This window comes from Somniosus microcephalus, chromosome 13 (genome assembly GCF_052327205.1).
Source record: "Somniosus microcephalus isolate GS21.2 chromosome 13, FLI_Smic_1.0, whole genome shotgun sequence".
Lineage (NCBI taxonomy): Eukaryota > Metazoa > Chordata > Chondrichthyes > Squaliformes > Somniosidae > Somniosus > Somniosus microcephalus.
This window is the reverse complement of record NC_140999.1, coordinates 128,345,042-128,367,977: the sequence shown is the minus strand read 5'-3', so window position 1 is coordinate 128,367,977 and position 22,936 is coordinate 128,345,042. Positions and strand designations below refer to the sequence as shown.

At 48.1% G+C, this 22,936-nt stretch overlaps 1 protein-coding gene across 1 annotated transcript in view; it reads right to left on the bottom strand.

Annotated features, from left to right (window-relative positions):
• LOC147108590 (protein-glutamine gamma-glutamyltransferase 2-like) overlaps positions 1 to 13,788 on the bottom strand; it is a 69,156-nt gene extending 55,368 nt beyond the window's left edge. Inside the window, exons 1-3 of the mRNA XM_086005277.1 lie at positions 13,579 to 13,788; positions 1,900 to 2,028; positions 382 to 559 (exon numbers count right to left, since the gene is read on the bottom strand). Coding sequence (XP_085861403.1) covers positions 382 to 559; positions 1,900 to 2,028; positions 13,579 to 13,773 — 502 coding nt within the window. The 5' untranslated portion in view covers positions 13,774 to 13,788. The remainder of the gene's footprint in view (positions 1 to 381; positions 560 to 1,899; positions 2,029 to 13,578) is intronic.
• Between the last annotated feature and the right edge of the window lie 9,148 nt (positions 13,789 to 22,936).

The window sequence follows — 22,936 nt, the reverse complement described above, 5'->3', positions numbered from 1 at the left end:
TGGATCGGAAGCTCCACAGTATATCTTATTATATCATAAAAACTTCTCTTTGTTATTATTTCCACAAAGGTGGATAGATTCGTTTAACAGCCATTGTGTTTCCAGAACCAGTTCATGACATTGGCTACAAGTTGGCCATCTAACTTGACACTCAACAAGTCAATGAATTACCACTATTGACTAACTTCTCAATAAAAGAATTACAAAATAAATATTAATATAAACATATATTCCAAAACATATAAATGTGTCTAAATACCTGATTGGTCATATAAATATATTTCAAATACTTTAGGAGATATTTTAATGCATCAGCTTTTAGCGGTTTAGAATTAGATTCCAATTCAGAATGAAATCCCTTTTTCCTCCTCCCCTCTGTACCTGTGCAGGCCACCGCTGCAAACACCCAGCACTGCCCATAGCGAACCGGCCGACAGCCATAACGATTCCACTGTTGAAGGATGGCAACGCTTCCATTCCAACTCCAAGGGCACACCCCGCAATAATATGGAGCATTCCATTTGCCCTCAAGTATCCCTTTGTCATCAGCAGAATTCACCTGAAAAAGGTAGAACAGTGAATCTGTATTAACACTGTTGTGCAGTTTGTATTCCTGAGACTAGCAATGAAGACCATTACATATGGATGTTATCATAAGGTTATTGCAATAGAAAATTTATAGCCTTTTATTAAACTTTTATTAAGATGACTTTAGTCTTTCCCTCGTCCCTCCCTGGCATGAACGGCGCACCACACACTTCAACACTTGCTTGGTTCTTGGCATTTTGCCCCAATTTGCAAGGCCATTGACTAGTCTACTATATCTCAAACTGAAGATCAAGGCCTCTGTTTACAAAGAGAGCTGCAGTAAATATAATAAGATGCAACAATGTTGAAGTAAATTATATTGAATTAAATTATGTTGAATGAATCTCTACCTCTTTTTATAAAAAGCAGGTTATGCACGGTCACAATAAATGAGGTCACTGTAGCCTTCCAGACCTGTGGTAAAGAAGAAGTGAGCTTGATGGGCCAAGTGGCCATTTCTTACATCAGACTTTATTTTCTTAAATATGTGGCTATTGAAAGTGTTAAGCAAGCAGAACAGAAATAAAATCATAAAACATGAATAGGAATAAAGAAATAAGAAAAGATAAATGAGAGGGAGATTGAGTGATGGCCAGAAAGAGTAGCAGTGCTTTTGATTAATGAATAACTAGAACAGAACCTTTGGATAATTCAATCAGGATCAAATGCCAGTACTACTGAATATCTCCTAGATTTTCTTTCCATTATGAAAGAAAGAAATCAATCAATCAAGAAATCAATCAGTTTTTTAATGATGTTGGTTGAGGGATAAATATTGACCAGGACACCGGGAAGAACTCCACTGCTTTTCTTCAAAATAGTGCCATTGGATCTTTTACATCCACCTGAGAGGGCAGATGAGGCCTTGGTTCAATGCTTCATCTGTAAGGTGGCAACTCCAACAGTGCAGCACTCCAACAGTATCAGCCTAGATTATGTGCTCAAGTTTCTGGAGTAGGACTTGAACCCACAACCCTCTGACTCAGAGGCAAGAGTGCTACAGACTTAGCCAAGGCTGACACTTCAATGCAGTATTGAGGGAGTGCTGCAGAAAGAGGATGGAAGGTGTTCAGCAAGGTCTCAAAGCTCCATTGTGTGGTGTAGCATTTTAAAGGACAACCAGACCACAACTAACATCACAATCTCAAAGTGTTGGTTGTGATCTGGAAGAAGGGATTGGGGAGACAGAAATATTAAGTCAGAGAACGCATGAAACCTGTTTAGACAAATAAACCCTAGTTGAAAGCCATCACATTATTATCCATTACTTTTTACTCTCACCACTATCAATTGTACCGTTACAGTGCTTACCATGGCTGTCACTACTCTACTGATGTAAACAGGATCATTTCTGCGTATATAGTCTTTCTCTGGGGTTTTCAGGCATTTGAGATTGCGGTCCAATAACTTAAGACAGATATCTAAGATATCCTCTTCAAACTGCAAAATAAAGAACATTTCCATTATTCTGTGAATACTGTCCGAGAATTGTTCAGCGATGATAGTGTCTTTTATATCTACTTCTGTTATGTTCAATTACCACAATAGCAGCAATATAAATATATGCTTAGCTTCAATGTTATATTGATATTCAGTTGCTGCAACACTCAGCGATATTGTTATGAAGTTCACTTTCCAGTGCTGGGACAGCATGGCTGGGTTGTTCCTCGGAGGTGCCTATGCTGCTGAAAGGGTGGTGCGGCAGGCTTTGCACCCTCTGTTTGGTTGTGAGCCGACCCCAGCAGATTTTCCATGGTCAGCTCATTTGAATAGATTTTGGCCAGCTTCTGTCCAGGGAGCCCAGGGAGCTCACTTTGCTGGAGGCATTAGGTATCTGTAGCGTAGCGCAGCCCGGCCAATGCCCTCCACACCACAGCATGGCCAGCGCCTGTGACATAGGGCAATAATTTTCCTCTTTAGCACTTGGGTGTAGAGCATCGCATGGTTGGAGCACGTAGGAAAATTAGGAGAGAAGGATCACATACTAATAACACAGCCAACTCCAGTGTAGAAAATGGGTAGGTGTCTGTTTTAGATAGATATAGTCCAGTTGGGTAAAACATATTAAACCAGCTTTTCTTAGGACCACTTTCAACACCTGCCTCAGCATTTGTCCAAGAACTCAAAGGACAAATCCTTAAAATAAATAGTGCCTTTATGTGTGAATAGAGGGTGCATGCTTTCTGAAGGATCTGCTCCAAAATCGTACAACAAGGGAAGAGGGCAATTAGAAATCAATAGGGTGTGAGGCTAAGATCCTATAGGGCCAGTTGATTAATAACTTGCAGGGCTGTTCTATTGAGGAGCATTTGGCTGAAGTGAATGATAGTTTCCCTCATTGACAACACAAAACCATTTCACCTTGAGTACTTATCCAATTCTTTACTTTGCCTGTATAAATTTTCTCTGTGAAGGATATAATAAATTTGTTCCTGAAGGAATATAATGAAGCCCTTGTTTTAGTACAGGCAGTCTTGCTGACATCCACATCAATGCACACCTCTGGATTGGAGGCCAGGTTTCAAGTCAGCTATCCAAAACAGGCAAGGGAGACCTGAGCCTCTCACTTGGAAAGCTTTCACTTCAGCTAGAAATACTTGTGATAAAGCCATATCTTAAAATTCTCATCCTTGTTTTCAAATCCCTCTATGGCCTTGCCCCCTCCCTATCTCTGTAACCTTCTCCAGCCCTACAACTCTCCGGGACATCTGCGCTCCTCCAATTCTGGCCTCTTGCTCATCCTTGATTTTAATTGCTCCACCATTGGCGGCTGCTGAGGCCCGAAGAGCTGGAATTTTCTCCTTAAACCTCTCCACCTCTCTAACACTCTTTCCTCCTTTAAGATGCTCCTTAAACCTTACCTCTTGGGCCAAGATTGCCCTAATATCTCCATATGTGGTTCAGTGTCAAATTTTGTTTGATAGTGCTCCTGTGAAGTGCCTTGGGACGTTTTACTATGTTAAAGGCGCTATAAAAATGTGAGTTGTTGTTGTCTTATTCAGTTGCCTAGCAATGGGAGATGTTGTCACCAGGAGTTTGAGAGGTTGAGGTCAGGCATGGCAACAATGGTGGCTAAGTTGCCAATAGTGGTGATGATTTGTGTGCAGTAGGGCCACAAAGCACTGAAATGTCATTCTAACTGTTCTTGTTTCATGCAATACCTAGCATTAGATATATTATAGTTTGTGGAAGTATACGCGACATTAGGGGCAAAATTACCAATATTGTAAGTGCAAAAGTAAAAAGGATGACAGAAGATCTGACACTATGACCCTGAAATTCCTGGAGAAGCCAGGGATGGGGTGAACATCTGGGGCAAAGTGAAACTTTCACCTTAGAGTCATAGGGCTGGATTTTGTCAATGGGGAGCTTTTGGAGGCGGGACTCCCACTTGTTGGGTTTTAGTCCCGCCTCCATTGACTTGTGGCCAACCCATGCTATTTTCCCTTGATTGATCTTGTTAAGCCCGCCCAGCGGGCTTAGCAGGCCAATTAAGGGAAAGCCAGTTACAGGTGACATCAGTGAGTGCCGTTTCATCTGTTAAGAGCTTTTGCCATGTGCTAGTCAGAGTAGAAATAGAAGGATATTTCAGGTGAATACGTGGCTAGAGGAATGGTGCAAGGGGGAGGGATTCAAATTCCTGGGACATTGGAACCGGTTCTGGGGGAAGTGGGACCAGTACAAACTGGACAGTTTGCACCTGGGCAGGACCGGGACCGATGTCCTAGGGGGAGTGTTTGCTAGTGCTCTGGGGGAAGGTTTAAACTAAAATGGCAGGGGGTTGGGAACCTGAGCAGGGAGACAGAGGAAAGGGAAACAAGGATAGAAGCAAAAGACAGGAAGGAGAAAAGCAAAGGTGGCAGTCAGAAAAATCAAGGATTTAAATCAAACATGGCCATAGTAAATAATAATTCTAAAAGGTCTAAGAGTGTTAAAAAAACAAGCCTAAAGGCTTTCGGCTGAAAATTCAGTAGCCTTAGCGCCTCATTTGAGGCGCGAGAGGGCCTTGCGCTGGAGTTATGGCCAGTAGTGAAATTCCCTGGGGCCCTAAATCGGCGTTGCTCCGGTAGCGCTGCGCCGGCACCGATTACGTCATCGGTGTGCGCAGCGTCCCGGTTGCCGTGGTAACCCGCCCAAACTCCGAAATTGAGTTGCGGCCGCCTCGCCCGTGGCAGCCGCAACCAGCGTTTTGTCAGAGGTGCCTTACTGCAGTTAGCGCCGGCGCATTAAAGGCCCCGCGGCGGCCGGCCGCTTTCCCGCCGGCCGCCTGCCCGCAGCTCCCTCCCCGGACTTCTCTCCCCCCCCCCACCCCAGAACAGATGCAAGCCCGGCACTTGTCCGAGGTGCCGGGCTCATTTTTAAGCAGATTTGCGCGGGCCGCGGCCGGGTGCAGGCAGCTCCTCCTTAACGGAAGGAGGAGGCCTGCACTTCCCCAGCCTGCCGCACCGCATCGGGTGCCGCAGCGCCGGAATTGCGGCGCGAAACGGCAGTTAGCGCCCTTTTCCAGGCGCTAAGACCCTTCAGTAGCGCCGGCAGCCGTTTGGGCGCGGCGCCACTGAATTTTTGGCGCGCGCAGGGGACTTAGCGCCGGCACTAATTTCCGGCGCTAAAGCCCTGGCTAAGCCAAAACCCAATTTCTAGGCCTTTGTGTCTTAATGCGAAGAGCATTCGTAATAAGGTGGATGAATTAGCTGCGCAAATAGAGGTAAACGGATATGATATGATTGGGATTACGGAAACATGGCCCCATGGTGAGTAAGGCTGGGAACTCAACATCCAGGGGTATTCAATATTCAGGAAAGACAGGCAAAAAGGAAAAGGAGGTGGGGTAGCATTGCTGGTTAAAGAGGGGATTAACACAATTGTAAGGAAGGATATTAGCTCTGTATGGGTAGAACTGAGAAATACCAAGGGGCAGAAAACGTTAGTGGGAGTGGTAGACAGACCCCCAAACAGTAATGCGGTGGTTGGGGATGGCATTAAATGGGTAATTAGAGACACGTGCAATAAGGGCACAACAGTTATCATGGGTGACTTTAATCTACATATAGATTGGGCTAACCAAATTAGTAACAATACTGTGGAGGAGGAATTCCTGGAGTGTATACGGGATGGTTTCCTGGACCAATTCGTTGAGGAACCAACTAGAGACCAGGCCATCTTAGACTGGGTATTATGTAATGAGAAAGGATTAATTAACAATCTTGTTGTGCGAGGCCCCTGAGGGCGGAGCGATCATAATATGATAGAATTCTTCAGTAAGATGGAGATTGAAGTAGTCGACTCAGAGACTAGGGTCCTGAATTTAAATAAAGGAAACTACGATGGTATGAGGCGCGAGTTGGGTAGGATTGATTGGGGAATGTTACTCAAAGGGTTGACGGTGGATAGGCAATGGCAAACATTCAAAGATCGCATGGATGAACTACAGAATTTGTTCATCCCTGTTTGGCATAAAAATAAAACAAAAAAGGTGGCTCAACTGTGGCTAACAAGGGAAATTAGGGATAGCATAAGATCCAAGGAGAGGACATATAAATTGGCCAGAAAAAGCAGTAAACCTGAGGATTGGGAGCAGTTTAGGATTCAGCAAAGGAGGACAAAGGGATTAATTAAGAGGGGGAAAATAGAGTACGAGAGTAAGCTTGCAGGGAACATAAAAACTGACTGTAAAAGCTCTTATAGATATGTGAAGAGAAAAAGATGGTGAAGTCAAGCGTAGGTCCCTTGCAGTCAGAATATGGGGAATTTATAATGGGGAACAAAGAAATGGCAGACCAATTAAATTCATACTTTGGTTCTGTCTTCACAAAGGAGGACACAAACAACCTTCCACAAATGTCGGGGAACATAGGGTCGAATGAGAGGGAGGAACTGAAAGAAATCAGTATTTGTAAGGAAATGGTGTTAGGGAAATTGACGAGATTGAAGGCCGATAAATCCCCTGATAATCTACATCCTAGGATACTTAAGGAAGTAGCCCTAGAAATAGTAGATGCATTGCTGGTCATCTTCCAAAATTCTATAGACTCTGGAACAGTTCCCATGGATTTCAGGGTCGCTAATCTTACCCCACTATTCAAAAAAGGTGGCAGAGAGAAAATGGGGAATTATAGACCGGTAAGCCTGAAATTGGTAGTGGGGAAAATGCTAGAGTCCATTATAAAAGATGTAATAGCAGAGCACTTGGAAAACAATGACAGGATCAGACAAAGTCAACATGGATTTACAAAAGGTAAATTGTGCTTGACTAATCTACTGGACTTTTTTGAGGATGTAACTTTTAGAATAGATAAGGGAGAAGCAGTGGATGTGGTGTATTTGGACTTTCAGAAGGCTTTCGATAAGGTCCCGCATAAGAGATTAGCGTGTAAAGTTAAGACACATGGGATTGGGGGCAAGGTACTGACTTGGATAGAGAACTGGTTGGCAGACAGGAAGCAAAGGGTTGGAATAAATGGCGCTTTTTCCGAGTGGCAGGCAGTGACTAGTGGGGTACCGCAGGGATCGGTCCTTGGACCCCAGCTATTCACAATATATATTAATGATCTAGATGAGGGAACTAGATGTAATATCTCCAAGTTTGCAGACGACACAAAGCTGGGTGGGCGTGTGTGTTGTGAGGAGGATGCCGAGAAACTCCAGTATGATTTGGACAGGTTGGGTGATTGGGCAGATGCATGGCAGATGCAGTATAATGTGGATAAATGCGAGGTTATCCACTTTGGTGGCAAAAACAGGAAGGCATATTATTATCTGAACAGCAATAGATTGGGAGAAGGGGAAGTGCAACGAGACCTGGGTGTCCTTGTGCACCAGTCGCTGAATGTAAGCATGCAGGTGCAGCAGGCGGTTAAGAAGGCAAATAATATGTTGGTCTTCGTAGTGAGAGTTTTTGAGTACATGAACAAGGATGTCTTGCTGCAGTTGTACAGGGTCTTGGTGAGACCACACCTTGAGTATTGTGTGCAGTTTTGATCGCCTTATCTGAGGAAGGATGTTCTTGCCATGGAGGGAGTGCAGCGAAGATTCACCAGACTGATACCTGGGATGGCAGGAATGACGTATGAGGAGAGATTGGGTCGATTGGGCTTATACTCGCTGGAGTTTAGAAGAATGAGAGGGGATCTCATTGAAACTTATAAAATTCTAACAGGACTAGACAGACTAGATGCAGGAAGGATGTTCCCGATGGCGGGGGAGTCCAGAACCAGGGCTCACAGTCTAACGATAAGGGGTAAGTCATTTAGGACAGAGATGAGGACGAATTTCTTCACCCAGAGAGTGGTGAACCTATGGAATGCTCTACCACAGAAGGCAGTTGAGGCCAAGTCATTAAATATATTCAAGAAGGAGTTAGATTTATTTCTTAAGGCTAAAGGGATCAAGGGATATGGGGAGAAGGCAGGGACAGGGTACTGAGTTTGGATGATCAGCCATGATCTCATTGAATGGTGGAGCAGGCTCGAGGGGCCGAATGGCCTGCTCCTGCTCCTGCTCCTATCTCCTATATTTCTATGTTTCTATGTTGACAGATGAAATGTCATTGTTTGACAGCTCTGTGAAGCTGTCAAACACTGACAATCTTCTAAGTTGTGTCTTTACTCAAGACTCAATTAGAAAGCCTTCCTGACCAGAAAGCAGAAGGCTGCAGCTTTTGACAGTTCAGCGGCCATTCTGCTTTCTGTGCTGGTGAGCTGAGGGACTCCCGAGACCTGAAGGGAGGAAGCCTGCAGGAAGAAGTAAAGGTAAGTAAAATTATTAAAACACTTTACACACACTACACACGCTTACCTCTGCACACATGCACCCATTACTCACCTGCACACTGGACATCCCGGCCCCTCCGACCCTCGCAGACCGACGGCCCGCCTCGCTGACCCTGGCGAGGTTCGTAGTTGTCGGGAAGCCCACACTTCAGGGCTCAAAATAGTGATTAGCCAAAAAACTGCCTGTTAACTACCTGTTAACAGGCAGTTAATTGGCATTAATCCCCTTCCCGCCTCAAGGAGGCGGGACCCGGCGCGGGTCGGCTACCCGCCTCCTGGCAAGATGGTATGGAGGCGTGTTGGGGGTGGGTTGTCACCCGCCCCCAAATTCAGCCATTTTCCCGGCAGTCCCGCCTCCAAACCTGCCTCCCCAGGGCTGGCAAAATCCAGCCTATAGACTATTACAACACAGAAAGAGGAACTTCGGCCCATCATGTCCACGCTGGCCATCAAGCCCTGTCTATTCTAATCCCATTTTCCAGCACTTGGTCCGTAGCCTTCTATGCTATGGCGTTTCAAGTGCTCATCTAAATGCTCCCTGAATGTTGTGAGGGTTCCTGCCTCTACCACCCTTTCAGGCAGTGAGTTCCAGATTCCAATGACCCTCTGGGTGAAAAAGTTTTTCCTCAAATCCCCTCTAAACCTCCTGCCCCTTACCTTGAAACTATGCCCACTGGTTATTGACCCCTCTACTAAGGGGAAAAGTTCCTTTCTATCTACCCTATCTATGCCCCTCATAATTTTGTACACCTCAATCAGGTCCCCCCTCAGCCTTCTCTGCTCTATGGAAAACAACCCCAGCCTGTCCAGTTTCTCTTCATAGCTGAAGCGCTCCAGCCCAGGTAACATCCTGGTGAATCTCCTCTGCACCCTCTCCAATGCAATCACATCCTTCCTATAGTGTGGCGACCAGAACTGCACACAGTATTCCAGCTGTGGCCTAACTAGCATTTTGTACAGCTCCATCATAACCTCCCTGCTCTTATATTCTATGCCTCGATTAATGAAGGCAAGTATCCCATATGCCTTTTTAACATCCTTATCTACCTGTCCTGCTGCCTTCAGGGATCTATGTACATGCACACCAAGGTCCCTCTGATCCTCTGTCCTTCCTAGGATCCTACCATTCACTATGTATTCCCTTGCCTTGTTAGTCCTCCCAAAATGCATCACCTCACACTTTTCAGGGTTAAATTCCATTTGCCACTGTTCTGCCCATCTGACCAACCCGTCTATATCGTCCTGTAGCCTGAGGCTTCCCTCCGCGCTATTTACCATTCCACCAATTTTCGTGTCATCTGCGAACTTGCTGATCATACCTCCTACGTTCATATCTAAATCATTAATGTACACTACAAACAGCAAAGGACCCAGCACCGATCCCTGCGGTACACCACTGGACACAGACTTCCAATCACAAAAACAACCTTCGACCATCACCACTAAGTCAATTTTGGATCCAATGTGCCAAATTGCCCTGGATCCCATGGGCTCTTACCTTCTTGACCAGTCTCCCATGCGGGACTTTGTCAAAAGCCTTACTGAAGTCCATGTAGACTACATCAACTGCACTACCCTAGTCACCCCCTCGAAAAATTCAATCAAATTGGTTGGACATGATCTCCCCCTGACAAGGCCATGCTGACTATCCTTGATTAATCCTTGCCTCTCCAAGTGGAGACTAATTCTGTCCCTCAGAACTTTTTCCAATAATTTCCCTACCACTGATGTTAGGCTCACTGGCCTGTAATTCCCTGGTTTATCCTTACTACCCTTCTTGAATAATGGTACTACGTTGGCTGTCCTCCAGTCCTCTGGCTGTCCTCCAGAACCTCCCCTGTGGCCAGAGAGGTTCTGAAAATCTGTGTCAGAGCCCCTGCCATTTCCTCCCTTGCCTCACACAGCAGCCTGGGATACATCTCATCTGGGCCTAGGGATTTATCCACTTTTAAGCCCACTAAAACCGCTAGTACCTCCTCCCTCTCAATACAAATTTGTTCAATATATCACAATCCCCCTGCCTGATTTCTATGCCTACATCGTCCTTCTCCATACTGAACACAGATGCAAAATATTCATTTAAAACCTCACCTACATCTTCCCAGTCCACTTTGGCCAGATCCTACCTTATCATATTAAAATCGGCCTTTCCCCATTTTGTCCTTTTCCATGACTACCTTAAATCTCACCGAATTATGGTCACTGTCACCAAAATGCTCTCCTACTAACACTTCTATCACTTGCCCAGCTATATTCCCTAGAATTAGGTCCCCTGTCTTGTAGGACTTTCTACATGCTGGCTCAAAAAGCCCTCCTGGATGCACTTTAAGAATTCTGCACCCTCTAAGCCTTTCACACTCTGACTATCCCAGTAATGGCCCAGAAATTCGGGTCTCCATGAGTGAGTACGCACGGGGTACTCACCCGTAAGCCCAATGGAAGTGCTGGTTTTGTGCATGCACTGCGCATGCGCGGGAAACCGGCACTTCCATTCCCCTGAAAGAAGGGGTTGACAGGTGGAACGCGTGCACCGGACAGGCAGCGCGTGCACATCGAACTTACGTTTTTTTTCCAGGTTTTTCCAGGAGGGTAAGTCTCCAGCAGTTACACTTCTAAAAAGCAGGCGTAAGGCCTGCTTTTAACAAGGTAAGTGGTGAATTAATTAAAATTAAAACATTTTTCCCACAGGTTTATTATTTTTAAATACTTTAAAGAAAGGTAAGTTTATTTTTAGCCCCATTAGAAAATGTAATTAATTTTTTCAAAAATTTAAATTATTGTTTAAAATTGTTATTTCATGTAATTTATAGTTATTTTAAAAATGTGATTTAAAAAAAATTATTTGAAGTTTTAGTGATGTTTTGGGGCTTATAGTATTTATAGATTTGACAGCTCTTCCTGTCAAACTTATGAATGAAGCATTCCCTGCTACCATTGGCTCTCCATGACCCACGTGATCCCAGGGGACGCATCGAACTAACTGCACCCCTGGGATACGCAAGCACTGCGCGCCGGCATTTGGGGGAGGCCCAGGATCGGAATCCCACGCGGGCCCACAGCTCAACGGCTGGCACGGTAGGTAAGTGCAGGTCAGGGGCTTGCACCCGCGGGAAGCCCCTGACCCGAATTTCTGGGCCAATATTGGGGAAGTTGAAATCTCCTACTATTATTACCCTATTATTTCTACACTTCTCTGAGATTTTCCTACATATCTGTTCCTCTATCTCCCCCTGACTGTTTGGGGGCTTATGGTACACTCCCAGCAAAGTGCTTGCCCCCTTTTTGTTTTTAAGTCCTACCCATATGGCCTCATTGGAGGAACCTGCTAAGATATCATCCCTCCTTACAGCAGTAATTGACTCTTTGATTAATATTGCGACACCCGCTCCTCTTTTACTCCCCCCTCTGTCTCGCCTGAAGATTCTGTACCCTGGAATATTGAGCTGCCAGTCCTGCCCCTCCCTCAACCATGTCTTTGTGATAGCAACAATATCATACTCCCATGTGATCATCAATACCTTCAATTCATCTGCCTTACTCGCAAGACTCCTTGCATTAAAATAAATGCCATCCAGCCTTGCCATACTCCCTTGTGCCATTACATATTTGCTCTGCCTTCCAGGCTGACTTGTTTTTTCCTCTATATTTGGCTGTGCATCACCCTCTACTATAGCTCCATCTGTATCCCATCCCCATGACTATGACTCTATGACTCCATAAGACAGCCAAAACCTTTTTTGTACATACTCCGTTTGTTTCTTTGGCCGGTTTCAACAATGCAATCGATCTCTCTGCAAAACCGGCCTCTGAATTTTGAAAGCCCCCCTCTCATGGCTCTACCAATGCTGGACACCAGGGAGTCACAGGTGTCCTTGGCACCTAGTGTTGCTAACGGAGCAAATGATGGAAATTCACAAATGTGCGGAGATACAATGCAGCTGCCCCCGAAGTTGCTGGGATTTCTGATGGGACTGAAAAGGAGTGGAACCCTGATGGATCCGGGGTCCTTCCAAATCCAAGCCCACCCCCTTCCACTGCCATTGCAATGCAAATCTGCTCTCCCGAACCCAGGAATTTTGGAATTCGTATTGCTATCTTGACCTCTTACATCGCTGGATTCTGAACCATCTCTGTTATGGTTGTAATTGTCATATAGATCCTAGGATTCATGTATCCTGTGAAGTGTCAGCCTCTCTGCTATTTAACTTTGGTTACAGAATTTGGAAAAAAAACTGCTGCCTGGAAATTACTGCTGGTGATATTAGTGATCAAATACTTAATGCGTTAGTGTTGCATTCCTTTGTCCGCTATTTTAATGCAGGTATTACCCGGTTTATTTTAAATAGGTTATTGCTCCTGTTAAAATAGCAGACAAAAGAATGTCATATGAAGATATTAGGTTAATATCACCAACAGTAATGTCTAGGCTGCAGTTCTTTAGCAGCGAGAATCAAAATTATACTCAATATATATCACTTGCAACTTTTACATTTACCTTCAATACATGTAACTAAACTCTGGAATCCCTGGTAAGAATCTTGCATTTGCTTGCATGAGTTTAGCTGCATACATTCAGAGATAAATATCACTGAGTCTGCAGGGGGTTACTCTATATGCTAGGATGAATATAGCTCACAGGGTGCAAGAGGCTGCAGTTTGGACTCAGTGTTAACTAAACAACAACAAGTTATATAGCACTCTTAACGTAGTAAAACGTCCCAAGGCGTTCACAGGAGCATAAAAAGACAAAATTGACACCGAGCCAAAGATGGAGACATTAGGACTGGTGACCAAACACTTGGTCAAAGAGGTAGGTTTTAAGCAGCGTCTTTAAGGAGGAGAGTTGGAGAGGCAAAGCAGTTTGGGGAGGAACTCCACAGCTTAGGGCCTAAACGGCTAAAGGCACGGTCACCAATGGTAGGCGCGAAGGAAGTCGTGGATGCACAAGAGGCCAGAATGGGAGGAACGCAGAGTTCTCGGAGAGTTGTAGGGCTGGAGGAGGTTACAGAGATAGGGAGGGGTGAGGTTGTGGAGGGATTTGATTACGAGAATAAGAATTTTAAAATTGAGGTGTTGGTGGACCGGGAGCCAAAGTAGGCCAGCGAGCACAGGGGTGATGGGTGAACGGGACTCGGTGCAAGTTCGAATACGGGCAGAAGATGCATTGTAGCTCATTGGGTAAACAGAGCTCAATAGTAAATTTTTCAAGGATTTCAAATACCTGTCCAAAGTACCATGAGCGTTTTTGAATACAACGACTACTACCAACGTAGATGACTCCATCTTCATTCAGCACATATTCCTCACGTTGTTCATCACTGTCCAGAAAAACTTCATCCTCTGACAGGGTAAAGCACAGATTTAATGACACAGCAATCAGTTGTAATATGTATATGTGCAATAGCAAGGCTAACATACAAACTTCTTTAGGACTGGATTAGGAATCAGAGCTTTCAACAGCAGGAAAATAATAGGAATAACATTTATGTTCAGCAAATTTACAGGGTATATATATGCAATAACCCTATAGATCTGTGTTTATTCTTCAAAGTAAACACCTGCATCCTAGAAATTGGATTATGCTGTGGCTGTTTTACAGGCGTAAACCAGGCGCCTAAGTGTCCAATATGGCATGCGCATGCTCATTCCGTGCAGGACATGTGCCGCCCTCCAGATTAGTTAGGGCTCCTCTGTAGGTGTCAAGAGCGCAAGCCTGAAACTGAAGTTAGGCCAATTGAAAATGCCTAGCGCCTGTTTCAGGATCCCGTGCGAAATTGGCCTGCGATTGATCACAGCACGCGCCCTGCATGCTGCAGTCAGTTTCTTCAGGCGCTCAGCAGCCAAACCAATGGTCCTTAAAGGGACCGCTGGAGGCTGCCACCTGAAAAGTAAGCCAAAAGTTTTTTCACTTACCTTATTGCGGAACCTGGAGGAGGAGTGCTCCTCCCTGTTCCACATTAAAAGCGCTGCCTGCCACCGCTCACCCCACTCCCGATTGCCTTCCTTTCCCCGGACTCCCCAGCAGCCGTTAGCCAGCATCCGAGCCAGCCGATCTTGCTGCCCCCGCCCCCACACCCAGAGTGGGCCGGTGCTATCTTAATGAGGCCGGTGGACCAATTTTCTGTGGTCCTGTTGCCAGCCTCATTGGGCACCTGTGGCATGCGCTGCACCAGGATTGTGTCCTAATTCAGGTGCGATTCAATTTCTAGGCCCCCGTGGTGCTGCTCATGGGGAGTCTGAAGATATGTTTAAAGATTTTAAGGAATGTGACAGGTAGAGCTGCCCCTGGGGATGTGCAGACACTAACCAAACTGGTGAGATTGCCTTATTAACCTTATGTAGATAATGACTACTATTAATGGCAGTGTGTTTGGGAAGTAGGGTTTAATAGTAAGTGTTCATGTTGAGATACCAGCCTGGAAATTCCTCAAAGTTTTACTAGGATCGCCGGCACTATTTATGAATTGGGTAACAGTAATTTCAGAGGTGTGGAACTGTGCAAAATTAGCCCTTTGCAAAATTCCCAATGAACGGCACTGAATCCATATGTAGGTGAGGTTGTGAATACTGGAATAATTGGGTTTTAAATTCAACTCCCCTCATTTTGCAACTTTCCCCACTTCTCATGAGCAGTGCATTTCCATACCTCACTTATACCTAACATTTCATCAGCACATGCAGAGTGCTTTGCTTTACTGACAAGTGATCGGCTACAGGGCGGAGTTACAGCTCACAGTATTTGGAATAGAATGGGTATCGCATCCATTTACAGGAACAGGAAGGCAGCCTGTGACGCAAGGGCAGTGAGGTCCTGCCAATGTGCAATATGTCATGTCTACTGTTGTAGGCACAGTTGCCTGTGAATGGCTGAGGAGCAATACATTGGTAGACTAAAGCTAAGCAGGGAGGCTGTGATAGAACTATGCCATCTCCCTAATTAAGACCTCTGAACTTAATCAGGTATGCATTTGGTACTGTCAGTGACTGTGAAAGACACAATGGCCCTGGATTTCTATGCATCAGTGATATTTATACAATGTCAGCCAGTTTGCTAAGGCCCAGGATACTAACATTTAGTAGGGTTGCTGGCTGGCTGATTCTGTGCTCGGCTTGGAGAAGAGGGGCACTTTTCATGGGCATGCAGGAAGGAGGACACTGGGCAAGGGGCTGCAAGAACCAGGATTGATCACAATAATGAGCAATGTTGATACTGTAATAACACGATAATGAACACTGTTGCAGAACTGCTGAACTGGATTAAGGAGACAGAGAAAAGGGTGGAAGCTCGTGACTGGTGCTTCACAGGGATGCCATCAATAACCTGGCACCAACAATATACTGCTGACCTTGCCATCTAACAGTAGAATTCCTCCCCATGAGATTGATGGCCTTCTCCATGTAGGCTGTGAGTTGCTTAAAGTTGGGGATGCCTCCTCCAGTGGCCTGCCTCTCGCAGGCATTGTGTACCAATTTCTCCTGCAAGAGTTTTAAGTACATGAAGGGAGGGCTAGCAGTTGAGGAGTGGGTGCTAAGTGGCATGAGAGCTAAAGTAAGAGATGTTGAAGTGGAGGAAAGGGTTTTACGGTTGTGCATGTCAGTAATTGCTCTTAGGGGAGCTGGGTAACCATAGCTAGACCCTGAGTTTGAGACTCCCAGTGTGCATTGTGAAGGGTTAGTTGTACAAGAGGATGAAGAGTGTGCTGGTGCCCAGGGTGGGCAAGGAAGAAAAGGGAGAATGTCTGTTGTGTTACCTTGCCTGGTTAGGTCATTGAACTCTTTTGTGGTACTGCTCTGCAGACCTTGGTGTGAAAAACTGGCACTCAGTGTCAGTGTCATTTCCCTCCAAGTCATATGTGACATTTCTTTCCATGGATATCTAGCAGTCTGTGTCTGCTGATGTCAATTTCCTCAAGGAGGGTTTTCAAGTCAGACTCAGTGAAATTGTGGCATCTTCACCTCTGCCTGCATGCCATGCTCCTGCTGCCTTATTTGGCTGTGTGCGCCAGCAACAGCTCCTGCAGTAGCCATTGCCTCACCTAGAATTTTTGTGCGCGCGCCCACGGGCCTGGGCTCCAGCTCTGAAGCAGGCGGAGGAGGCCGCGGGTAACGGACAATGCGGCGGCTGTTTATTCAAACAGCATCTCCTTCCAGTGTGGGCCAGCGGTGGCCACAATTTGATTGGCTGCAGCAACAATCGGAGGCAGAGCGGCGCAGTGCAGCATGAGAACTGGCCATCTGCAACCAAAGATCCCGTCCCAACTAACAGCTGGTTGTAGCAGCCCCAAAGGCACAGGCCACGTAAGCAATAAATTAATTCAATCTGTCTGTCCACGGTCAAGGGCTGGCCGTAAGGAATTAATCTGACTCTTAAAACTCTGGGCAGCAGATTGCCTTTACTTGAATAAAGAATGTATTTGTAATTTAAAAAATCACTGTTTTAGAGAAGTTCACACACTCTACCGCAGAGTTTATATATATACTAGCTGGGGGTGCCCGGCGGTGCCGAGGCTTTTTCGAGGGCATGTTGTTGTGGGAAGAGAGAGAGAGAGCGACTTGGGGGGGGGGGGGGGAGAGAGAGAGAGAGAGCGATTGGGGGGGGGAAAGAGAGAGAGAGAGCGAGGGGGGGGAAGAGTAAGCGCGACTGGGGGGGGGGAAGAGAGAGCGCGACTGGGGGGGAAGAGAGAGCGCGACTGGGGGGGAAAGAGAGAGCGCGACTGGGGGGGAAAGAGAGAGCGCGACTGGGGGGGGAAAGAGAGAGCGCGACTGGGGGGGGGAAAGAGAGAGCGCGACTGGGGGGGAAGAGAGAGCGCGACTGGGGGGGAAGAGAGAGAGCGACTGGGGGGAAGAGAGAGAGCGACTGGGGGGGAAGAGAGAGAGCGACTGGGGGGGAAGAGAGCGCGACTGGGGGGGAAGAGAGCGCGACTGGGGGGGAAGAGAGCGCGACTGGGGGGGGGAGAGAGAGAGCGACTGGGGGGTAAGAGAGAGAGCGACTGGGGGGTAAGAGAGAGAGCGACTGGGGGGTAAGAGAGAGAGCGACTGGGGGGTAAGAGAGAGAGCGACTGGGGGGTAAGAGAGAGAGCGACTGGGGGGGGAGAGAGAGAGATTGGGAGTGTGAGAGAGAGAGATTGGGAGTGAGAGAGAGAGAGATTGGGAGTGAGAGAGAGAGAGATTGGGAGTGTGAGAGAGAGAGCGACAGGGGGGAAGAGAGAGAGCGACTGGGGGGGAAGTGAGAGGGCGACTGGGGGGGAAGAGAGAGAGCGACTGGGGAAAGAGAGAGAGTGACTGGGGAAAGAGAGAGAGTGACTGGGGGAGAGAGAGAGAAACTGGGGGAGAGAGAGAGAGAGAGACTGGGGGAAGAGAGAGAGCGACTGGGGGGAAGAGAGAGAGCGACTGGGGGGGGAAGAGAGAGAGAGAGATTGGGAGAGCGAGAGAGACAGACTGGGAGTGTGTGAGAGAGAGACTGGGAGTGTGTGAGAGAGAGAGACTGGGAGTGTGAGAGAGAGAGAGAGATTGGGAGTGTGAGAGAGAGAGATTGGGAGTGTGAGAGAGAGAGATTGGGAGTGTGAGAGAGAGAGATTGGGAGTGTGAGAGAGAGAGAGATAGGGAGTGTGAGAGAGAGAGAGATTGGGAGTGTGAGAGAGAGAGACTGGGAGTGAGAGAGAGAGAGATTAGGAGTGTGAGAGAGAGAGAGGTTGGGAGTGTGAGAGAGAGAGACTGGGAGTGTGAGAGAGAGAGATTGGGAGTGAGAGAGAGAGAGATTGGGAGTGAGAGAGAGAGAGATTGGGAGTGAGAGAGAGAGAGATTGGGAGTAAGAGAGAGAGAGACTGGGGGAAGAGATAGAGAGACGGGGGGAAGAGAGAGAGCGACTGGGGGGGAAGAGAGAGAGCGACTGGGGGGGGAAGAGAGAGAGAGAGATTGGGAGAGCGAGAGAGACAGACTGGGAGTGTGAGAGAGAGAGACTGGGAGTGTGTGAGAGAGAGAGACTGGGAGTGTGAGAGAGAGAGAGATTGGGAGTGAGAGAGAGAGAGATTGGGAGTGAGAGAGAGAGAGATTGGGAGTGTGTGAGAGAGAGAGATTGGGAGTGTGAGAGAGAGAGAGGTTGGGAGTGTGAGAGAGAGAGACTGGGAGTGTGAGAGAGAGAGATTGGGAGTGAGAGAGAGAGAGATTGGGAGTGAGAGAGAGAGAGATTGGGAGTGAGAGAGAGAGAGATTGGGAGTGTGAGAGAGAGAGATTGGGAGTAAGAGAGAGAGAGAGAGAGACTGGGGGAAGAGATAGAGAGACAGGGGGGGAAGAGAGAGAGCGACTGGGGGGGAAGAGAGAGAGCGACTGGGGGGGGAAGAGAGAGAGAGAGATTGGGAGAGCGAGAGAGACAGACTGGGAGTGTGAGAGAGAGAGACTGGGAGTGTGTGAGAGAGAGAGACTGGGAGTGTGAGAGAGAGAGAGATTGGGAGTGAGAGAGAGAGAGATTGGGAGTGAGAGAGAGAGAGATTGGGAGTGTGTGAGAGAGAGAGATTGGGAGTGTGAGAGAGAGAGAGGTTGGGAGTGTGAGAGAGAGAGACTGGGAGTGTGAGAGAGAGAGATTGGGAGTGAGAGAGAGAGAGATTGGGAGTGAGAGAGAGAGAGATTGGGAGTGTGAGAGAGAGAGATTGGGAGTGTGTGAGAGAGAGATTGGGAGTGTGAGAGAGAGAGAGGTTGGGAGTGTGAGAGAGAGATTGGGAGTGTGAGAGAGAGAGACTGGGAGTGTGTGAGAGAGAGAGACTGGGAGTGTGAGAGAGAGAGAGATTGGGAGTGTGAGAGAGAGAGAGATTGGGAGTGTGAGAGAGAGAGATTGGGAGTGTGAGAGAGAGAGATTGGGAGTGTGAGAGAGAGAGATTGGGAGTGTGAGAGAGAGAGAGATAGGGAGTGTGAGAGAGAGAGAGGCTGGGAGTGAGAGAGAGAGAGAGGCTGGGAGTGAGAGAGAGAGAGAGAGATTGGGAGTGAGAGCGAGAGAGAGATTGGGAGTGAGAGCGAGAGAGAGATTGGGAGTGAGAGCGAGAGAGAGATTGGGAGTGAGAGAGAGAGATTGGGAGTGAGAGAGAGAGACTGGGAGTGTGAGAGAGGGAGATTGGTAGTGTGAGAGAGAGAAACTGGGAGAGAGAGAGAGAGATTGGGAGTGTGAGAGAGAGAGATTGGGAGTGTGAGAGAGAGAGAGATTGGGAGTGTGAGAGAGAGAGAGATTGGGAGTGTGAGAGAGAGAAACTGGGAGAGAGAGAGAGAGATTGGGAGTGTGAGAGAGAGAGATTGGGAGTGTGAGAGAGAGATTGGGAGTGTGAGAGAGAGAGAGCGAGCGACTGGGGGGGAAGAGAGAGAGCGACTGGGGGGGGAAGAGAGAGAGCGAGTGGGGGGGAGAGAGGGGAGGGAGAGAGGGGAGGCAGAGGGAAGGAGAGAGAGAGAGAGGGAAGGAGAGAGAGAGAGAGAGAGAGAGGGAAGGAAGGAGAGAGAGATTGGGAGTGTGAGAGAGAGAGATTGGGAGTGTGAGAGAGAGAGCGACAGGGGGGAAGAGAGAGAGTGACTGGGGGGGAAGAGAGAGAGCGACTGGGGGGGAAGTGAGAGGGCGACTGGGGGGGAAGAGAGAGAGCGACTGGGGGGGAAGAGAGAGAGCGACTGGGGGGAAGAGAGAGAGTGACTGGGGGAGAGAGGGAGAAACTGGGGGAGAGAGAGAGAAACTGGGGGGGAGAGAGAGAGAGAGAGACTGGGGGAAGAGATAGAGAGACGGGGGAAGAGAGAGAGTGACTGGGGGGAAGAGAGAGAGCGACTGGGGGGGGATGAGAGAGAGAGAGATTGGGGAGTGTGTGAGAGACCGACTGGGAGTGTGTGAGAGAGAGACTGGGAGTGTGTGAGAGAGAGAGACTGGGAGTGTGAGAGAGAGAGAGATTGGGAGTGTGAGAGAGAGAGATTGGGAGTGTGAGAGAGAGAGATTGGGAGTGTGAGAGAGAGAGATTGGGAAGTGTGAGAGAGAGAGAGATAGGGAGTGTGAGAGAGAGAGAGATTGGGAGTGTGAGAGAGAGAGACTGGGAGTGAGAGAGAGAGATTGGGAGTGTGTGAGAGAGAGAGATTAGGAGTGTGAGAGAGAGAGAGGTTGGGAGTGTGAGAGAGAGAGACTGGGAGTGTGAGAGAGAGAGATTGGGAGTGAGAGAGAGAGAGATTGGGAGTGAGAGAGAGAGAGATTGGGAGTGTGAGAGAGAGAGATTGGGAGTAAGAGAGAGAGAGAGAGACTGGGGGAAGAGATAGAGAGATGGGGGGAAGAGAGAGAGCGACTGGGGGGGAAGAGAGAGAGCGACTGGGGGGGGGAAGAGAGAGAGAGATTGGGAGAGCGAGAGAGACAGACTGGGAGTGTGAGAGAGAGAGACTGGGAGTGTGTGAGAGAGAGAGACTGGGAGTGTGAGAGAGAGAGAGATTGGGAGTGTGAGAGAGAGAGAGATTGGGAGTGTGAGAGAGAGACATTGGGAGTGAGAGAGAGAGAGATTGGGAGTGTGAGAGAGAGAGATTGGGAGTGTGTGAGAGAGAGAGATTGGGAGTGTGAGAGAGAGAGAGGTTGGGAGTGTGAGAGAGAGAGATTGGGAGTGAGAGAGAGAGAGATTGGGAGTGAGAGAGAGAGAGATTGGGAGTGTGAGACAGAGAGATTGGGAGTGTGTGAGAGAGAGAGGTTGGGAGTGTGAGAGAGAGAGATTGGGAGTGTGAGAGAGAGAGAGACTGGAGTGTGAGAGAGAGAGAGATTGGGAGTGTGAGAGAGAGAGATTGGGAGTGTGAGAGAGAGAGATTGGGAGTGTGAGAGAGAGAGATTGGGAGTGTGAGAGAGAGAGATTGGGAGTGTGAGAGAGAGAGATTGGGAGTGTGAGAGAGAGAGATTGGGAGTGTGAGAGAGAGAGAGATAGGGAGTGAGAGCGAGAGAGAGATTGGGAGTGAGAGAGAGAGATTGGGAGTGAGAGAGAGAGACTGGGAGTGTGAGAGAGGGAGATTGGTAGTGTGAGAGAGAGAAACTGGGAGAGAGAGAGAGAGATTGGGAGTGTGAGAGAGAGAGAGATTGGGAGTGTGAGAGAGAGAGAGATTGGGAGTGTGAGAGAGAAACTGGGAGAGAGAGAGAGAGATTGGGAGTGTGAGAGAGAGAGATTGGGAGTGTGAGAGAGAGATTGGGAGTGTGAGAGAGAGCGAGCGACTGGGGGGGAAGAGAGAGAGCGACTGGGGGGGAAGAGAGAGAGCGAGTGGGGGGGAGAGAGGGGAGGGAGAGAGGGGAGGCAGAGGGAAGGAGAGAGAGAGAGAGGGAAGGAGAGAGAGAGAGAGAGGGAAGGAAGGAGAGAGAGATTGGGAGTGTGAGAGAGAGAGAGATTGGGAGTGTGAGAGAGAGAGATTGGGAGTGTGAGAGAGAGAGAGACTGGGAGTGAGAGAGAGAGAGAGAGAGACTGGGAGTGTGAGAGAGAGAGAGATTGGGAGTGAGAGAGAGAGAGATTGGGAGTGAGAGAGAGAGAGATTGGGAGTGTGAGAGAGAGAGCGACAGGGGGGAAGAGAGAGAGTGACTGGGGGGGAAGAGAGAGAGCGACTGGGGGGGAAGTGAGAGGGCGACTGGGGGGGAAGAGAGAGAGCGACTGGGGGGGAAGAGAGAGAGCGACTGGGGGGAAGAGAGAGAGTGACTGGGGGGAGAGAGGGAGAAACTGGGGGAGAGAGAGAGAGAGAGACTGGGGGAAGAGATAGAGAGACGGGGGAAGAGAGAGAGCGACTGGGGGGGAAGAGAGAGAGCGACTGGGGGGGGAAGAGAGAGAGAGAGATTGGGAGAGCGAGAGAGACCGACTGGGAGTGTGTGAGAGAGAGACTGGGAGTGTGTGAGAGAGAGAGACTGGGAGTGTGAGAGAGAGAGAGATTGGGAGTGTGAGAGAGAGAGATTGGGAGTGTGAGAGAGAGAGATTGGGAGTGTGAGAGAGAGAGAGATAGGGAGTGTGAGAGAGAGAGAGATTGGGAGTGTGAGAGAGAGAGACTGGGAGTGAGAGAGAGAGATTGGGAGTGTGTGAGAGAGAGAGATTAGGAGTGTGAGAGAGAGAGAGGTTGGGAGTGTGAGAGAGAGAGACTGGGAGTGTGAGAGAGAGAGATTGGGAGTGAGAGAGAGAGAGATTGGGAGTGTGAGAGAGAGAGATTGGGAGTAAGAGAGAGAGAGAGAGACTGGGGGAAGAGATCGAGAGACGGGGGGAAGAGAGAGAGCGACTGGGGGGGAAGAGAGAGAGCGACTGGGGGGGGAAGAGAGAGAGAGAGATTGGGAGAGCGAGAGAGACAGACTGGGAGTGTGAGAGAGAGAGACTGGGAGTGTGTGAGAGAGAGAGACTGGGAGTGTGATAGAGAGAGAGATTGGGAGTGTGAGAGAGAGAGATTGGGAGTGAGAGAGAGAGAGATTGGGAGTGTGAGAGAGAGAGATTGGGAGTGTGTGAGAGAGAGAGATTGGGAGTGTGAGAGAGAGAGAGGTTGGGAGTGTGAGAGAGAGAGATTGGGAGTGAGAGAGAGAGAGATTGGGAGTGAGAGAGAGAGAGATTGGGAGTGTGAGACAGAGAGATTGG